The sequence below is a fragment of the Esox lucius genome, chromosome 17 (genome assembly GCF_011004845.1).
Source record: "Esox lucius isolate fEsoLuc1 chromosome 17, fEsoLuc1.pri, whole genome shotgun sequence".
Classification (NCBI taxonomy): domain Eukaryota; kingdom Metazoa; phylum Chordata; class Actinopteri; order Esociformes; family Esocidae; genus Esox; species Esox lucius.
This window is the reverse complement of record NC_047585.1, coordinates 32,585,312-32,600,793: the sequence shown is the minus strand read 5'-3', so window position 1 is coordinate 32,600,793 and position 15,482 is coordinate 32,585,312. Positions and strand designations below refer to the sequence as shown.

General features: G+C 41.0%; 2 protein-coding genes across 7 annotated transcripts in view; one reads left to right on the top strand and one right to left on the bottom strand.

Annotated features, from left to right (window-relative positions):
* Window positions 1-2,229: 2,229 nt before the first annotated feature.
* Window positions 2,230-11,398, top strand: r3hcc1 (R3H domain and coiled-coil containing 1). Of its 6 annotated transcripts, none has more exons than XR_828500.4 (10): window positions 2,235-2,329; window positions 7,523-7,603; window positions 7,733-7,864; window positions 8,470-8,607; window positions 8,807-9,404; window positions 9,637-9,809; window positions 10,054-10,124; window positions 10,303-10,398; window positions 10,957-11,120; window positions 11,251-11,398. XR_828500.4 is itself a non-coding variant. In XM_010881345.4 (9 exons), the coding sequence occupies exons 2-9, from the start codon at window positions 7,593-7,595 to the stop codon at window positions 11,061-11,063; spliced, it is 1,326 nt and encodes a 441-aa protein (XP_010879647.1). In that variant the 5' UTR covers window positions 2,235-2,329; window positions 7,523-7,592; the 3' UTR covers window positions 11,064-11,398. The 6 variants fall into 6 exon arrangements, 4 of the variants coding, with proteins under 4 accessions (XP_010879650.1, XP_010879647.1, XP_010879649.1 ...); XR_828499.5 differs by having other exon boundaries at window positions 11,206-11,398; XM_010881345.4 differs by having other exon boundaries at window positions 10,957-11,398.
* Window positions 11,399-11,400: 2 nt separating this feature from the next.
* Window positions 11,401-15,482, bottom strand: part of loxl2a (lysyl oxidase-like 2a) — a 38,783-nt gene continuing 34,701 nt past the window's right edge. Inside the window, exons 13-14 of the mRNA XM_010881349.4 lie at window positions 14,774-14,885; window positions 11,401-12,891 (exon numbers count right to left, since the gene is read on the bottom strand). Of these exons, the coding sequence (XP_010879651.1) occupies window positions 12,818-12,891; window positions 14,774-14,885 (186 nt within the window). The 3' untranslated portion in view covers window positions 11,401-12,817. The remainder of the gene's footprint in view (window positions 12,892-14,773; window positions 14,886-15,482) is intronic.

Below are 15,482 nucleotides of genomic sequence, written 5' to 3'. Positions count from 1 at the left end.
TAAGTATTGTAAATAAATTGTGATTTATTTTCAAATATGAAAAATACATACTTATTATTATACAGCAAAGATCACATTTCATTTAAATTCCTGGGCATGTACATTGCTTAGGAGTCCATTGCAAGGGCAGTGCAAATTGGGTGAGCATTGTTCCTTACACCTCTATTTAAACGTTTTACTGTATATTGCTCAATTTTGGAGGCTGTGGGTGCATGGACATGGCCAACAAAGATTTGTATAACTAAACCAAGATAAGCTAGAAGCCAGGCCTCAATAGTAGATTAATAGTTGCCCAGCACTAAATGCGAACCGAACAATTTTTTTTAAACATTAGGCTATGGGGTAAATAAACCTTCAAGTCCACTGTTTGTAATATGGTATGTTTTTGGGAGCCAAAACGGTTTTATCGATATGTAGGATTTTCAACTTAATCCTCCCAGATGACTGTTTGAAATGACTGCAATAGGGTAATTTGAAAGTATATGGTTCCAAGCAACCAATCGCTTTTAGGTTGACATAATTACCCATATTGCACCGTGCGTACCACTGACGAGGTATAACCATAGACATAATAAAATTATGTTTATGAGGTATACCCATGATGTCTATGGGTATACCATCGTCAGAGTTCGCGTCATGCTGGCAACATTAGAGATTCCGTAGCAAAAATAAGACTTCCGGTTTTCGGATTCTTCCTTCAAAACAAATGTCGAGGTTAAAACGCGATATTACTAATAATTAATACATCTATTATGCCTCTTTGCTTAGTGTATATTGTAAAACTCTATTGTAGGAAATGTTCAGTGGAGAGGATTGAGTAATTATATGCAAAATAAATAAAAGGGGGTACTGTGTATTTGCAATTGTTGCTGGCATTTTACTCCGCCCATTGGCCACAATGTAACTCAATGGATATGAAATACATATTACCCTATAAAGAAAAAAAGATCATATACGCCACAGTGAATGTATTGCAGGAAATGTTCAGGAGACTATATAGAGTGATTATATACAAAAACATCAAGGGGCACTGTGTACATACAATTGTTTCTGTCTATACCATTGGCCACAATATAATTCAATGGATATGAAATAAATACTGACTCATACAGAAAAAAATATTCTATATGCCGCAGTGAAACTATTGTAGGACATGTTCAGGAGACTCTTTAGAGTGATTATATACAAAAACATCAAGGGGCACTGTGTATTTGAAATGGTTGTTGGCATTTTACTCCTTCCATACCATTCGCCACAATGCAAATCAATGGATATGAAATACTTATTGACTCATACAACAATTGCATGTACAGTCTATTATACTGTTTTGCATGGGGGGCTAAAGAGGGTGTGGAAAATATTGTGTTGCTAGATGTAACACACCACTGCCCATGATTACACAGGTTTGTCTTACTCTACACACTCTCCTGAACATTTCCTACGTTGCTTTCTCTGTGTAATATTAAATAGTTTACGAGCTATGAGGCAATATGTATTCCATATTCAGGTATTGTCTGAATTTTGCCCTTGGAACGTGTTTTAATACCTACTTTTGAAATTACTCTTACATTTTCTTAAACAATTAATACATTAAATTTATGTCGGTTTTGAAGTAATATATTGGCCTCTTTTATTTGGAAAATGTTCGTGACCCGGAAGTGTTCTTTTTAAATGTTGCTTATAAAACGCTGATCATTGTCAGATGTTGTTTTTTAGACAAGGCGCTAAAGTTATTCGGGATTGGATTCTAGTTTCCTTTCTCCCCGCTATAAGCGATTTCAGCGAACCGGCTATAATTGAAAGAGGAAGCAGGATACTATGCTGGCAGCACTAACTGAGATTTCTTTTCAAAATAAAAGCACTCAATGAAATGCAAGGCAATGTGTTTAATTCCTTATAAAGATTGTGAATTGTAGTCGAAAGTAAGTTATGTTTTTCTTTAAGCAATTGAATAATGATTAGAAACATTTTCCACTTCACATAGTCTAGTTTTTTTGTTATGAAGAAATATATTTAACATAACAGCCTGTGTATTTTATGCTTCAATATTGTTGTTTAAATTATTTTATTTTAAACCTATATAATTCTTCTATTATTTGCTTTTTGGATTCATTAGAACACGACATAAAAATGCCCTCTCTTTACACTATCGTTAGAACGAATTATACCCTAGGCAATATTATTGACATTGTCGCCTTCATTTTGAAAGGTTCCTTAATATAACACGACTATGACGCCATCATTAGTGCTGCTGGCAAAATACTAGTCCGGCTACTACTGGGCTTTTCTGTTGTTTTAACTTGGAAGTTATTCCTGAATATTTTATTTGGTAAGTTGTTACTCAACCATATGTAACTGACAAGCTTAGTTGGAACACTGATCAGGAGTAATCGCTAAATTATAAAAGTTGCATGATACAAGTTGACTGAAAAACGTTAAGCTACTATAGTGCTGTCTCTGGTTTTTACTACAAACTTGTACTGTTCGAACGTAGCCAGCTAAAAAACGTTAGCAACTGGCATCAGTCAACTGGAGTAACTGCACGGTCTAATATACACTGTTCAGAATAATCAAGGGAACACTTAAATCACACATCGTGTCTCGATTAACAAAATATATTAGAGATCAAAATCTTTACTGTACATTGTGTAATTCGTTGAGAACAAAATGACATAACAACGGTCAATGGAGACCAAAATCACCAACCGATTGATGGCTGGATTCAAACTCGCACCGAAAATCTAAGTATTCAGGTCTGGGGAACGTGAGTGCCAGTTAATAGCATCAATGCCTTCGTCATCCAGGAACTGCCTACACACTGGTCACATGTAGCCAGGCATTTTCTTGCACCAGGAGGAACCCAGGGCCCACTGCACCAGCATAATGTTTGAGGATTTCAACCCAGTACCTAACAGAAGTCAGGGTACCGTTGGCTAGCACGTGGAGGTCTGTGTGACCCTTCAAGGATATGCCTCCCCAGACCATCACTGACCCACCACCAAACCGGTCATGCTGGATGATCTTGCAGGCAGGATAATGTTCACCACGGCAATCTCCAGGCTCTTTCACGTCTGTCACATGCTCAGTGTGAACCTGCTCTCATCTGTGAAGAGAACAGGGCAGCAGTGGTGGACCTGCCAATTCTGGTGTTCTCTGGTGAATGCCAATCAAGCTGCACAGTGTTGAGCTGTGCGTACAGGTCCCACTAGAGGATGTCAGGCCCTCATGCCACCCTCACAAAGTCTGTTTCTGATAGTTTGGTCAGGAACATGCACACCAGTAGCCTGCTGGAGGTCATTTTGTAGGGCTCTGGCAGTGCTCCTCCTGTTCCTCCTCGTACAAAGGAGCAGATACCGGTCCTGCTGCTGGGTTGATGCCCTTCTACGGCCCTGTCCAGCTCTCCTCGTGTAACGGCATGTCTCCTGGTATCTCCTCCATGCTCTTATGACTGTACTGGGACATACAGTGAACCTTCCTGTGATGGCATGTATATGTTCCATCCTGGAGGAGCTGGATTTTCTGTACACTAGCAAAATGCCAAACTAGAGAATAATCAGTCAGGAAGGACAAGGAGAGAGCAATTGTATGTGGCCACCACCTGCAAAACCATTCCCTTATGGAGGGTTGTCTTGCTGTTGCCTCTCCATTGCACCTTTTGTCACTTTAATTTGCATCAAAACAGGTGACATTGATTCACAATCGCTTATGCTTCCAAACTGGACAGTTTGATATCCCTTAATTTTTTTGAGCATTGTACCCTGCTGTGTAAATGTAAATGTGGAATAGATGTAGCTCATTTGTTAGTGTACATACATAATCATCCTCAATGTATTTTTCCAGATAGAGTAACTAGCTAGTAGGCTTCATAAGGGCTGTGTACCTTTCGGTCATTGGATTATGTCTTAAAATAGAAAAACAGATTAACAGACAACGGTTTGTTTTTTTATATTTGACTTGCAATATTTGATTTTGACTTAACAGAATTCTCATTTCCTCTTTTTAAAATTGTAAATGGAATGACTCACGTGCACAGACAACGAAAATATTTCTCCTATTTCTGTTTCTCATTTTGTTCATACCAGGAAGTGCACGCCTCCTCATAGAATATTCATAGTGTTCTCGTGTTCACAGCCTAGTTTGGCAGTACAATAGTTCAGATTGTGTATGAAGTTAGGAGAGAAGTGTTAATGTTCAACACGATTCAGAGGTTGTATTGAAGTCATACATTGGATATAAAAAGTCTACACACCCCTGTTAAAATGCCAGGTTATTGTGATGTAAGAGAGACACAAAGATAAATCATATCAGAACTTTTACACCTTTAATGTGACCCATAACGTGAACAATTCATTTAAAAAACTCAAATATTCACTCAAATAAATGTTGGTATAATTGCCGTCATCTAACTTCATACAGTATATTTTTTGTACTACGTGCTTTTAACAACAGCGATTCCAGCAGCCCAGAGCCAAGAAATCAACTTTTAGGGCTACGCTCAATATGAACAGGAGAGCCTTGTATGGGCGTTGACAAGTGAGGTGAAGTCAGGAGTCATTTCTGTTGAAGCAGTGTGCGGTACTGTTGAAGCAGTGTGCAGTGCTGCTGCAAGATGTTCATCAGTGAGGCTTGGACTTGTTGAATTGTAGCATCGGGTGAAATATTTTGTATTTCGCTGCATACTTGCTCTGGAAGTGCCTCTGCAAATTGTACTCTTTAAAAACTGTGACGTTAGCTTAACATATTACAAATGTATAACTTTGTATAGTACGTACAAATGATAACTTCCGGGCGTGGATTGTGGTGCTGGTCCGTATCATAGCAACGCAAATACCTTGTTTCAATTTTAAGGTATTTTAAACAGACAGTATGATACTGCTGTATTTACTACTGGGAGTGCCACGGGACTTTTAATTTGAAAATAAAAAAATATGCAAAACTAAATAAAGTAACGTAATATGTGGACCTGGTCAGGTATTTTTTCTTTTTTATTATTTTAAAAGTTTTGGATGTATCGTGGGCCGGATAGAATGACTCAACGGGTTGGATCCGGCCCGGGGGCCTTATCTTGCCCAGGTCTGGCATAGCCCATTCATATGAAGAATATGGGAGATTGTCACATGTAGCACAAAGCCAGTACTTGCCAGAAATTCCTGCAGTTCCTTTAATGTTGCTGTAGGCCTCTTGGAAGCCTCCCTGACCAGTTTTCTTCTCGTCTTTTCATCAATTTTGGAGGGACATCCAGTTCTTGGTAATGTCTCTGTTGTGCCATATTTTCTCCACTTGCTGATGACTGTCTTCACTGTGTTCCATGGTATATCTAATGCTTTGGAAATTATTTTGTACCCTTCTCCTTTCAACAATGAGATCCCTCTGATGCTTTGGAAGCTCTCTGCGGACCATGGCTTTTGCTCTGAGATGTCAGGAAAATCCTACTAGAACAGCTGAACTTTATTTGTGATTAATCAGTCACTTTTAGTGATGGCAGGTGTGTGATGACTTCTATTTAACATGAGTTTGAATGTGATTGGTTAATTCTGAACACTGCCACATCCCAGGTTATAAGAGGGTGTGCACACTTATGCAACCAGGTTATTGTAAGGTTTTTATTTTTCATTTACCCCTTTGAAGATTTCAGTTTGTTTTTCAATTGAATTGTTCACATTATAGTTCACATTAAAAGTGGAAAAAGTTCTGACATGATTTATCTTTGTCTTACTTTTACATCACAAAACCTGGCATTTTAACAGGGGTGTGTAGACTTTTCATATCCACTGTATGCCTATATAGCAAACTTAATTGGGTCTTACACTATCTTGAATGTTACACTGCCGATTTTGCAGGTTTTCCTACTTACAAAGCATGTAGAAGTCTGTCATTTTTAGTATAGGTACTCTTCAACTGTGACTGACGGAATCTAAAACAAAAATCCAGAAAATCACATTGTATGATTTAAGTAATTAGCTTTTTATTGCATGACATAAGTATTTGATATATCAGAAAAGCAGAACTTAATATTTGGTACAGAAACTTTTGTTTGCAGTAACAGAGATCATACGTTTCCTGTAGTTCTTGACTAGGTTTGCAGACACTGCAGCAGGGATTTTGTCCCACTCCTCCATACAGATCTTCTCCAGATCCTTCAGGTTTCGGGGCTGTCACTGGGCAATACGGACTTTCAGCTCCCTCCAAAGATTTTCTATTGGGTGGAAAATCCACTCCAGGACCTTGAGATGCTTCTTATGAGCCACTCCTTAGTTGCCCTGGCTGTGTGTTTCGGGTCGTTGTCATGCTGGAAGACCCAGCCACAACCCATCTTCAATGCTCTTACTGAGGGAAGGAGGTTGTTGGCCAAGATCTCGCGATACATGGCCCCATCCATCCTCACCTCAATACGGTGCAGTCGTCCTGTCTCCTTTGCAGAAAAGCATCCCCAAAGAATGATGTTTTCACCTCCATGCTTCAGTTGGGATGGTGTTCTTGGGGTTTAGACCAAATTTTTTTGTCTCATCAGACCACATGACATCTCCCATTCCTCCTCTGGATCATCCAGGTGGTCATTGGCAAACTTCAGACGGGCCTGGACATGCGCTGGCTTGAGCAGGGGGACCTTGCGTGCGCTGCAGGATTTTAATCCAAGACGGCATAGTGTGTTACTAATGGTTCTTTGAGACCGTGGTCCCAGCTCACTTCAGGTCATTGACCAGGTCCTGCCATGTAGTTCTGGGCTGATCTCTCACCTTCCTCATGATCAGTGATGCCCCACGAGGTGAGATCTTGCATGGAGCCCAGACCAAGGGAGATTGACCGTCATCTTGAACTTCTTCCATTTTCTAATAATTGCGCAAATAGTTATCCCTGATGTCCTTACACAGCTCTCTGGTCTTGGCCATTGTGGAGAGGTTGGGGTCTGTTTGATTGAGTGTGTGGACAGGTGTCTTTTATACAGGTAACGAGTTCAAGCGGGTGCAGTTAATACAGGTAATGAGTGGAGAACAGGAAGGCTTCTTAAAGAAAAGCTAACAGGTCTGTGAGAGCTGGAATTCTTACTGGTTGGTAGGCGATCAAATACTTATGTCATGCAATAAAATGCAAAATCATTATTTAAAAATCATACAATGTGATTTTCTGGTTTAAATTTTTTTTCTTTCACAGTTGAAGTGTACCTATGATAAATGACAGACCTCTACATGCTTTGTAAGTAGGAAAACCTGAAAAGTCGGCAGTGTATCAAATACTTGTTCTCCCCACTGTATACGGTGTGTATATATATGAAAATGCTGTTAGATAGTGAGTAAAGCTGACAAATTCTCATTGACCATATCCCATTTTTGGAAGTCCAATTATTCTGTGTTTGGGTATATATCGTTTACATTTGAGAAGTATTTGTAGTTCCACTGCCTGTAGTGAGACACTGGAGTTCTCTTTGTAACGCACACCACAACGTAATCTGAGTTTGTGCAAGGCCAATATATATTTGAAATCAATTTCTAAGACCTGAGCATTGTTTTCCAACCTTTTTCAGCCAGGCACCACTTTTCAACTTGTTGGAAGTTCCCTTGAAATAGAAGTCAAGTCTGATAGGGCATAATCCAATGACCGAAAGGTACACAGACCTGATAACTAGCCAACACTGCATCTTAACCAAGCAAACTGTAAGTTTTACTAACTTTGGGTTGCCACACTGAGTCTGTAATTTATCCATGAAATAACATTTTTGACGATTGTTTTGCAGCTCAAACACACCCACGTCACCCCATTGGACCACCCTGGCGTTTCCTTTTTTCCTTCCCAAGCAAGAAAATGAATTCATTCACACAGTCATGGACGAACTGGATTCTTACCTACAGAGGGAGAACCAGAAAAGGTAACATGTCCTTTCCTGTATACTTTTATCCTTTTTTTTCTTTACTTTTGTATTAAACACACAGTATTGTAACAGCTTGACGGCAACTCCTTTATCTACAGACTTTTGGTAACATTTCAATGATCAAGTGCTTACCCAAGCAAAAACCTCTACCCTAGTCTAAACCCATATCCCAGCCCTAACGCTAACCCTGACCCTAACTCCAAGCCTACCTTTAGCTTGCGGTCCACTTGGGTACACCATGACCAGTGTTGGTGGTAATGCGTTGCAGTAGTCCGAATACGTTTTTAATGGTAATGCATTAGGCTAATGAAGGCCAGGTCTGAAACAAGGATCCACCAAACATTCTGTGAATTTGGGCAGTAGTGTCTGGGAGTGAGATTAGTTTGAAATGTGGACTAATTAATATGGAACATTAATAATAATTCATTTTAGAACCAGCCATAAAAGGCTACAATAATTCATCAAATTACTGTGTACTGTGATATGGCTTAAAGCAGAATGTCACACATGGTAATGTATCTACAGATGAATAAAGCTTCTCACTAACCAATGTTATTTCATTTTGTATATGATTCTGTTGGTGTTCCTTCTTCCCTTCCCAGCGTCCTACTCTTTCCCCCTCTGCCTAGCAGACTTCGCTACCTGATTCACAGCACCACAGAGAATCACCCTCCCCTTGTGACCTTCTCTGTGGGGGAAGGCTGGGGTCGCAGGGTAGTCGTCTGCTACTCACACCTCAGGTACAGCATACAGTTTTCCATTCAGGTGACCTCGGTGGGACCTCCCGGAGAGTGTGCTGTTAACTAATTATGTGTTATGTTTTGTATGATCAACTGATCAGGTGACCAAAATAGTTCTAGATTAAGTACATTGTAAAGGGCTGTTTTAAAGTTAGTCATTGTGCAGTCCAGGGTTGACAGGGTGTGTTTTCTGTGCCAGGCTGGATCTGGGGGACGACAGTGACAAAGACCGTAATGCCAGTTTCTACGAGGAGACTTGTAGGGGGGGTAGGGTACTGCTTGGGAGCAGACGTCACCCCCCTGCCCCACCCAGCAGAGGGAACCCCAAACGCCCTGATCAGGCCATCTATGTCCCCCGGGCGGCCAGGGACAAGCAGCGGAACCGCGGGGGTTCCTTCCAACCCCGGGTGGACCCTGACGAGCAATCGCCCACTCTCAGCTCCGCTGCCTCCCAGTCCTGTTCCCCCAAGCCTCGCTTCAGCGCAGAAGAAACCCCGTCTGATTCGCTATCCGAAACCATACCGGTCGCCGACACCAGTCGGGACTTGGTGCCCACTAGCACCTCCAACACCGCGCTGGAGGAGGACCTCACTCTCCGCTCTGAAAAGGGACACTGGCCCCCGACCTGGGACCAGGTGTCCTACTTCATGGCCATGAGCCTGGAGGACCGGACTGTAGAGCCGCAGGAGGAGGGGCGCCCCCCGGAGGATTCTGTGGGTAGTAGCAATGTGGCTCCCCACCAGCCCCCTCCCCCCCATACTGACGCTGCTGGGGACTTGGCTTATATCCGCCAACAGGTACATCACTTTGGTTTGTGGGAATTTCACCAAATGACACGTGAGACTAGGCTTGGTTTTGTGTGTCTGTATTGCAATGGAGTCGATGATTGCAATGTGTTGTCGTCAGGTTTAATCGATGTGAAAGTGAGCGATAGATTATGTTCCGGAGTTGTTTTCAAAGCTATTGCTGTAGCCCTTACCGCAGAGGAATACTTGACTGGGGTCTGTGGGGAATTCAATGTCTCTGCAGATCACAGCCCAACTGTCAGAGATGGACGTGACCATCGAACACGTCCACAATGACTACTCGTGCTTTGTGGACGCGTGGATTGACCATGACGAGTTTGCCCATGTTATCGAGATCTACGACTTTCCTGCTATGTTCAAAACGGACGATCTGCTGGATGCCTTCTCAGACTACAGGTGAGACTAGTTGCTTACCCCTCCCGGGCCTTGTCTCTCGCCCTCCCGGGCCTTGTCTCTCGCCCTCCCGGGCCTTGTCTCTCGCCCTCCCGGGCCTTGTCTCTCGCCCTCCCGGGCCTTGTCTCTCGCCCTCCCGGGCCTTGTCTCTCGCCCTCCCGGGCCTTGTCTCTCGCCCTCCCGGGCCTTGTCTCTCGCCCTACCGGGCCTTGTCTCTCACCCTCCCTGCCTTGTCTCTGTGTTCCAGTGCTGGGGGCATAAAAATCAAATGGGTGGACGATACTCACGCCCTGGGTGTGTTCTCCAGTCAGTCTGCAGGTAAGGATGCCCAGTGTTACAAGCTAATGTGAGTAAGCCAGTTTTTGCAATTTTGTCATATGAGTCATCTGTCTGAAAGAGTAGACTAGGATTCTCCAGGGGAGTTGCTTGTGTGACTGGCCTTAGGAGAGGGATTTGCTGTTCTTTGTTCTGACATCAGAGTTGTTTTTGTGTCTAGCCATTGATGCGCTTTCCATTCAACACCCTCTCCTGAAGACACGGGCTCTTTCTAAAGGGAGCAAGAAGGCCAAAGGGAAAGCCATTAGACGAGCAGGTATTGGTCTGGTCTTGTTTTCTCTCAATTCAAAAGCCCTGACAAATACACAGTTTAATTAATGGGTATTTAATAGTTTCACGGTATACCAGTGTCATGGCACCAAGGCATCAGCTTACTTTTCAGGGCGCTGATAGCAAACTTTTTCAAAATTTTTTTGTTAAAGCTGGTCCCTAGAAGGAAAAATTATTTCCAGGTTAGATTTAGAGTAACTTACAAACGATTTATACTTTTTCTGGTCCCCACAAAAATAGAAAAGTGTGTGTGTTGAAGTGAGGTGTGTACAGTTCTGTGTTATTCTGTTATACATTATTACTGTTAAAAATTAGTATTGTAATTGTATTGTTAGTACCGTAATTCCCTGTTTATAACCTGCACCGGGTATAAACCACACCAAAATGTTTTCAAAATCTGTGTATAAGACTCTGCTTATAAACGGGAAATTAGTGTATAAAGTTGGTATGGTGACAACACCAGAATCTGCTTTCTGGGGGAAAAAAATCATTTTGTTACTGTACTATATGCTGGTTTAATGTAAAGTGCTTTGGTAATTCCCAGAGTTTATCCAGCCGGTGAAAGAGAGACCACAGACAGACTCCGTGGTGGCCCGGAGGATGGTGGCCAGGGCTCTTGGAATGCAGAAAGCGCGCCCTCAACATTTCTGACTGCGACAAGCCACTGTCATCTGCTGTGGGTACATTCTGTGTTCTGGACTACAGCAGGTGGGATTGCATGCAAGATAGACTTTCTGCTACACGAAGCATATCACAGTCATCGGAATGATTAAACTACATCACTGTCCCACAGTTAAAAGTGCATTTCAAGAGGCCAACCCTTTCTGCTGTTTTAAAGTTGCAGCAGAGAAAAGAGAACTTCGGCACATGCAGAGATGCCCAGAACGCCGCCTCTTCAGTGTCCCTCATCCTGAAATATATTAGGTTCGTTGCTGCTTGTAATAACATATTGCGAAATCTGTTCATAAATGCAATAACAAACTCTAGTTTGCTTGTAAAGTGTTTATTTCCCAGAACATAATGCAAACACATACTGCTTTTCCATTCAACTGTGCTTACAGTCTAGGACAAACACTCAAAGAGGACACTTGTAGAATAAAGGGCCCTGTACTCGTTTTCTCACATACATAGGATGAAACAATGCCAAGGTGCATTTTCACAAATGTCACAATTTATGGAATAGAATAAAACAAACAGATAGGAGTCCCTGATGGTAATAATTTAATCATGTTTGAAAAAATTAACCAAGCTAAATGTACTATGCTAATAAGAGAACCTAAATATATTCAAGTTGAGATTTGAAATATGTTTATATATTAAGTGATACAAGAAATTTAAACTTGCAAGAATTCCAACACAAATTGCATAAATGACTCAAACTTCTTAATGCATGGGTATTTTTGGATCAATTTGGAAAAAGGTTTGTGTACAGTTAGTTGGAATTCTGGCATAAATCCTCATTGCATCTTTAGAGCTGTACAAATGGATGTTTCTTAGGAAAAACATAGATATTTCTTTTTTCTTTATTAAGTGGTAGCTGTTTGGTGGTAACAGTTCTGCCTTGTCCTTAATGATCAACCTCAGGAAATACACCTCTAACTATTCCTATTTACAATGGCTTCCTACTGAATTGTTCATCACAAATTGTCCTGAAACTGTTTCTAAATGTATTTTATAAGTTAAAGGAAATGTATATCAGTGGTAGTTCAACATTATAGGCACTTATGTTGCTTTGAGAATATGCAATATGTTTGCGATAATTGGATTGGTCACTGTGACAATTCATCTGCTTCTTAACACTACTGTACTATTGCAGAATAAGCTAGCTTGCTGTGGGGTTTTCCAGCTAGACATGTGCAGTGTTTTTGCTGTCTGGCTGTGAGTGCTGGTGGCACAGTAGCAGTTCTCAAAGTCAACACTAGAGTGAGCCAACAGACTTATGTAAAGGGACTATCAAAAGGCTACTGAAGAAAGTGGATGGACTAGAAAAGAGGATTATAAATCTAGTAATTTTCTACTTGCTCAAACAACTGTTCATAACAAATGCAAATGAACAGCAACAGTACAATGTCTCAACATGCAAGTCAAATGACATTCCTTTAAGTGTCAGAAAATGTAAATTGCACCAGCACACATCTGTACATTCAACATAAATTACTGAGATTGTTTTAGATACAGAGGTGCTTCTTCAAGCTTGATATAAAAAATATATATAAACATGTTGTCAACATCTTTATATCAGATGTTGGTACTGAGGTGTGATAGGCTTCTCTGTGTTAAATCCAGCGTTAACAGGGGGGGAGAAGGCAGAACAACATGCCCTTTAGTGGTTGGTAAAGTCTTGCTGGTCGTTCTTATCAGTTTCAAAACAGTTCCTCATGTTCTTCGTATCAAATCCATACACACTACCTGTGTCCCAACTGGTTATTCACAAGGCCTGGGAAAGAGGATTCCTCTGACTCAGAGCTCATTGATCCACCTGAAGAAGAGGGAAAAAAATGGGACACATTAAGGGACTGTACTATTCCATGTAAGAATAGTTCACACAGATCTTTGATAGGAAAGAGGCCATAGACTAACAATAGAAGATGCTATTTTTTTTGGGATTAATTGGTCCTGGTTGTGTGCCTGTATGGTTTTATAAAACTGATAATGTATAGAAGCGGCAGGAAACTAAACCAGCATGTAATGTGATGTGCCGGTTGCCCACTCTGCTCCAGTGAGATCCTGTCCCAGTCTTGCATTCAATAGTAGAAATACTCCACAAGCCTCCTCTCTTGGATCTGACTGTTTCCATAATTTTTTGTTTACTGGACTACAGAACGACATGTCCTTGCCAATAAATACTTAGCAGACCACTTACGTTCTATGGATTGTTCCTTCACTGAGGTTCCCATTGTTAAAGGAAAGGTTCGCTATTTTTTATCCTCAAGCCTTTTTTCAGATGATCTAGCCTAATCCTGGACTGTGGAGACAGAATTTTTTGGAATTAATACAGTTTTGAGAGCCTCTCCCTGCTACAATGAAAGTGAACGGGTAGGTACTGAAATTATTACTATGGAGCATTGGCACGATTGTGATACTGTTGGGAACGGCCATGTCAGTTGTTTTCCCTGACTGATATAATTCCAGAATGACGGCCTGTCTTTTAGACAACTAGATTTCATTTTATTAACACAATACCGGACTGCATTCTCAAAACATTTAGAAAAATACTGTAAATTGTGTTTGTTGCCAGCTAGTGGAACTCCAATGAGGTCAGCACCGTAGTTCAGCTGTTCAGAAACAGCACTGTGCTGTTAGCTTGAGTGTGAAGGTTTACTGATTTTATGAGGTAGCTCATTGTTTATGAAAAAAAAAATTTGGTTTCACGTAGAACATAACCATTGATACAATGCTCGCTTTGGCATTTATCAGGAGAACATATGGAGACTTGTATCAATACACCGTGGCCTTCCCATTTTGGAAAACCAAATGTATCATATCATTTCACACACTATATCTGTTGCCTCGTTCACTTTCATTGTAGCCAAGAAAGGCGTAAAATATGTCTCCACAGTCCAGGGTTAGGTTAGGTAATCTGAAAAAAGGTCCCAGGATCAAAAACAGCGAACCTTTCCTTTAATGCTTGATTCCCACTGTAGGAGCCATCCTAGTCCTACTGGTCTGGTCTGGATCATCATGGTTTCAACAACAGTACTGGATGTCTGTTTTTACCCATTACTGTAACTCAGCCCTCAGTTTGAAAGGGCATTTCTCTGTGGAGTGGAGGATGAACGGTTCTTTCTTTACTCTTGTTTAATCCCAACTTGTATTTAGCTTACTTCTGAGGCATCCATACATGGTTAAAGTTATTTTCTAGGATTTAGTGATTTAATCATGAATTCAAACATGCATTCTTGCATATGATTAGCCTTATTGCACTTCTACTGCATCTCAATGGATGATATCTATTTTAACCTCATAATAAGCGCCATCGTGAAAGTTCTTGTCTTAGGGTTCAGATTTAAAACAAGGTTGTCATCTCTTATGCCATCTTTATTTTCCCTAATACTGTCAGAATGTGAAAAGTTCAAGTTCTGTTTACTGTATTAAACTCCTGTTTTCTAACAACAAAGGGGAGGACAATGGTTGAGACTTGGCCTATCAGTTTTTAGGGGGAACCTTAAAGCACAACTTTTATCCAAAACCCCCTTCTTGAATATGTTTGTATTATATCAGTAAATTCCAATAGTTGGAATTTTGCAAACGTGTTTTTACCCAGTAACGAATGAGGGCCTCTTAATGCGTTGATAAAATGCCTGTGAACGAAGTATCCATCATGGTGATACCTGTCTGTCTCCACTGCATTGCCCTCTCACCTATGTGACAGTTGTAGGTCCATATCCTGTGTCCGTCATATCGACACCTGCACTTCAGAACGTTGTTGGTATAGTCCGACTCAGCCACCTCATAGTTGGGGTTGATCACAACCTGCACACAGAACGGACTTATTAAAGGGGGAATTAGATACTTTCGCTGTGACCAAACCCATTTGTGGTGGAAGGAAATATTAGTGACATTTTAACCATTAGAAAATGCTGGGAAAATGACAGGCTGAATGACAAATGTGTATTCCATTTGAACAAACTGACCCCATGGAATGAGTGGTTGACAACAGTGACTACTCTCAGGTGACTGTATTGTCATATTCTCATTTAGGTTTGGCACTTTGCTCGTATATAATATTTTATTAGCCAGATGGTTTGATTCCTGAATGATTGGCTGATAGCCATAGTATATGAGACCATATATCTAGGGTATGACAACTTTTTACTGCTCCAATTGCATTATCAACCGGTTTATGATAGAAATAACACATCTTGGCGGTTTGTGATATATTAACATACCAAGCCTGTGACCAGGCACTCAGCGATGCGTCATGCCTAAGAACAACTCTTTGCTGTGGTATAAACCACTGCACCTTTTTCCCATATACTACACCTTATATTAAATAATTTATACACCAATCAGCCATAACATTGACTACCTGCCCAATATTGGGTAGGTCCCCCTTGTGCCGCCAAAACA

Bases quoted from the DNA above. Each gene is read 5' to 3' on its own strand.
- r3hcc1 (XM_010881345.4), top strand. The intron at 9,405-9,636 runs GTACATCACTTT...ATGTCTCTGCAG, and splicing joins TGGCTTATATCCGCCAACAG to ATCACAGCCCAACTGTCAGA. The intron at 10,125-10,302 runs GTAAGGATGCCC...TTTTGTGTCTAG, and splicing joins GTTCTCCAGTCAGTCTGCAG to CCATTGATGCGCTTTCCATT.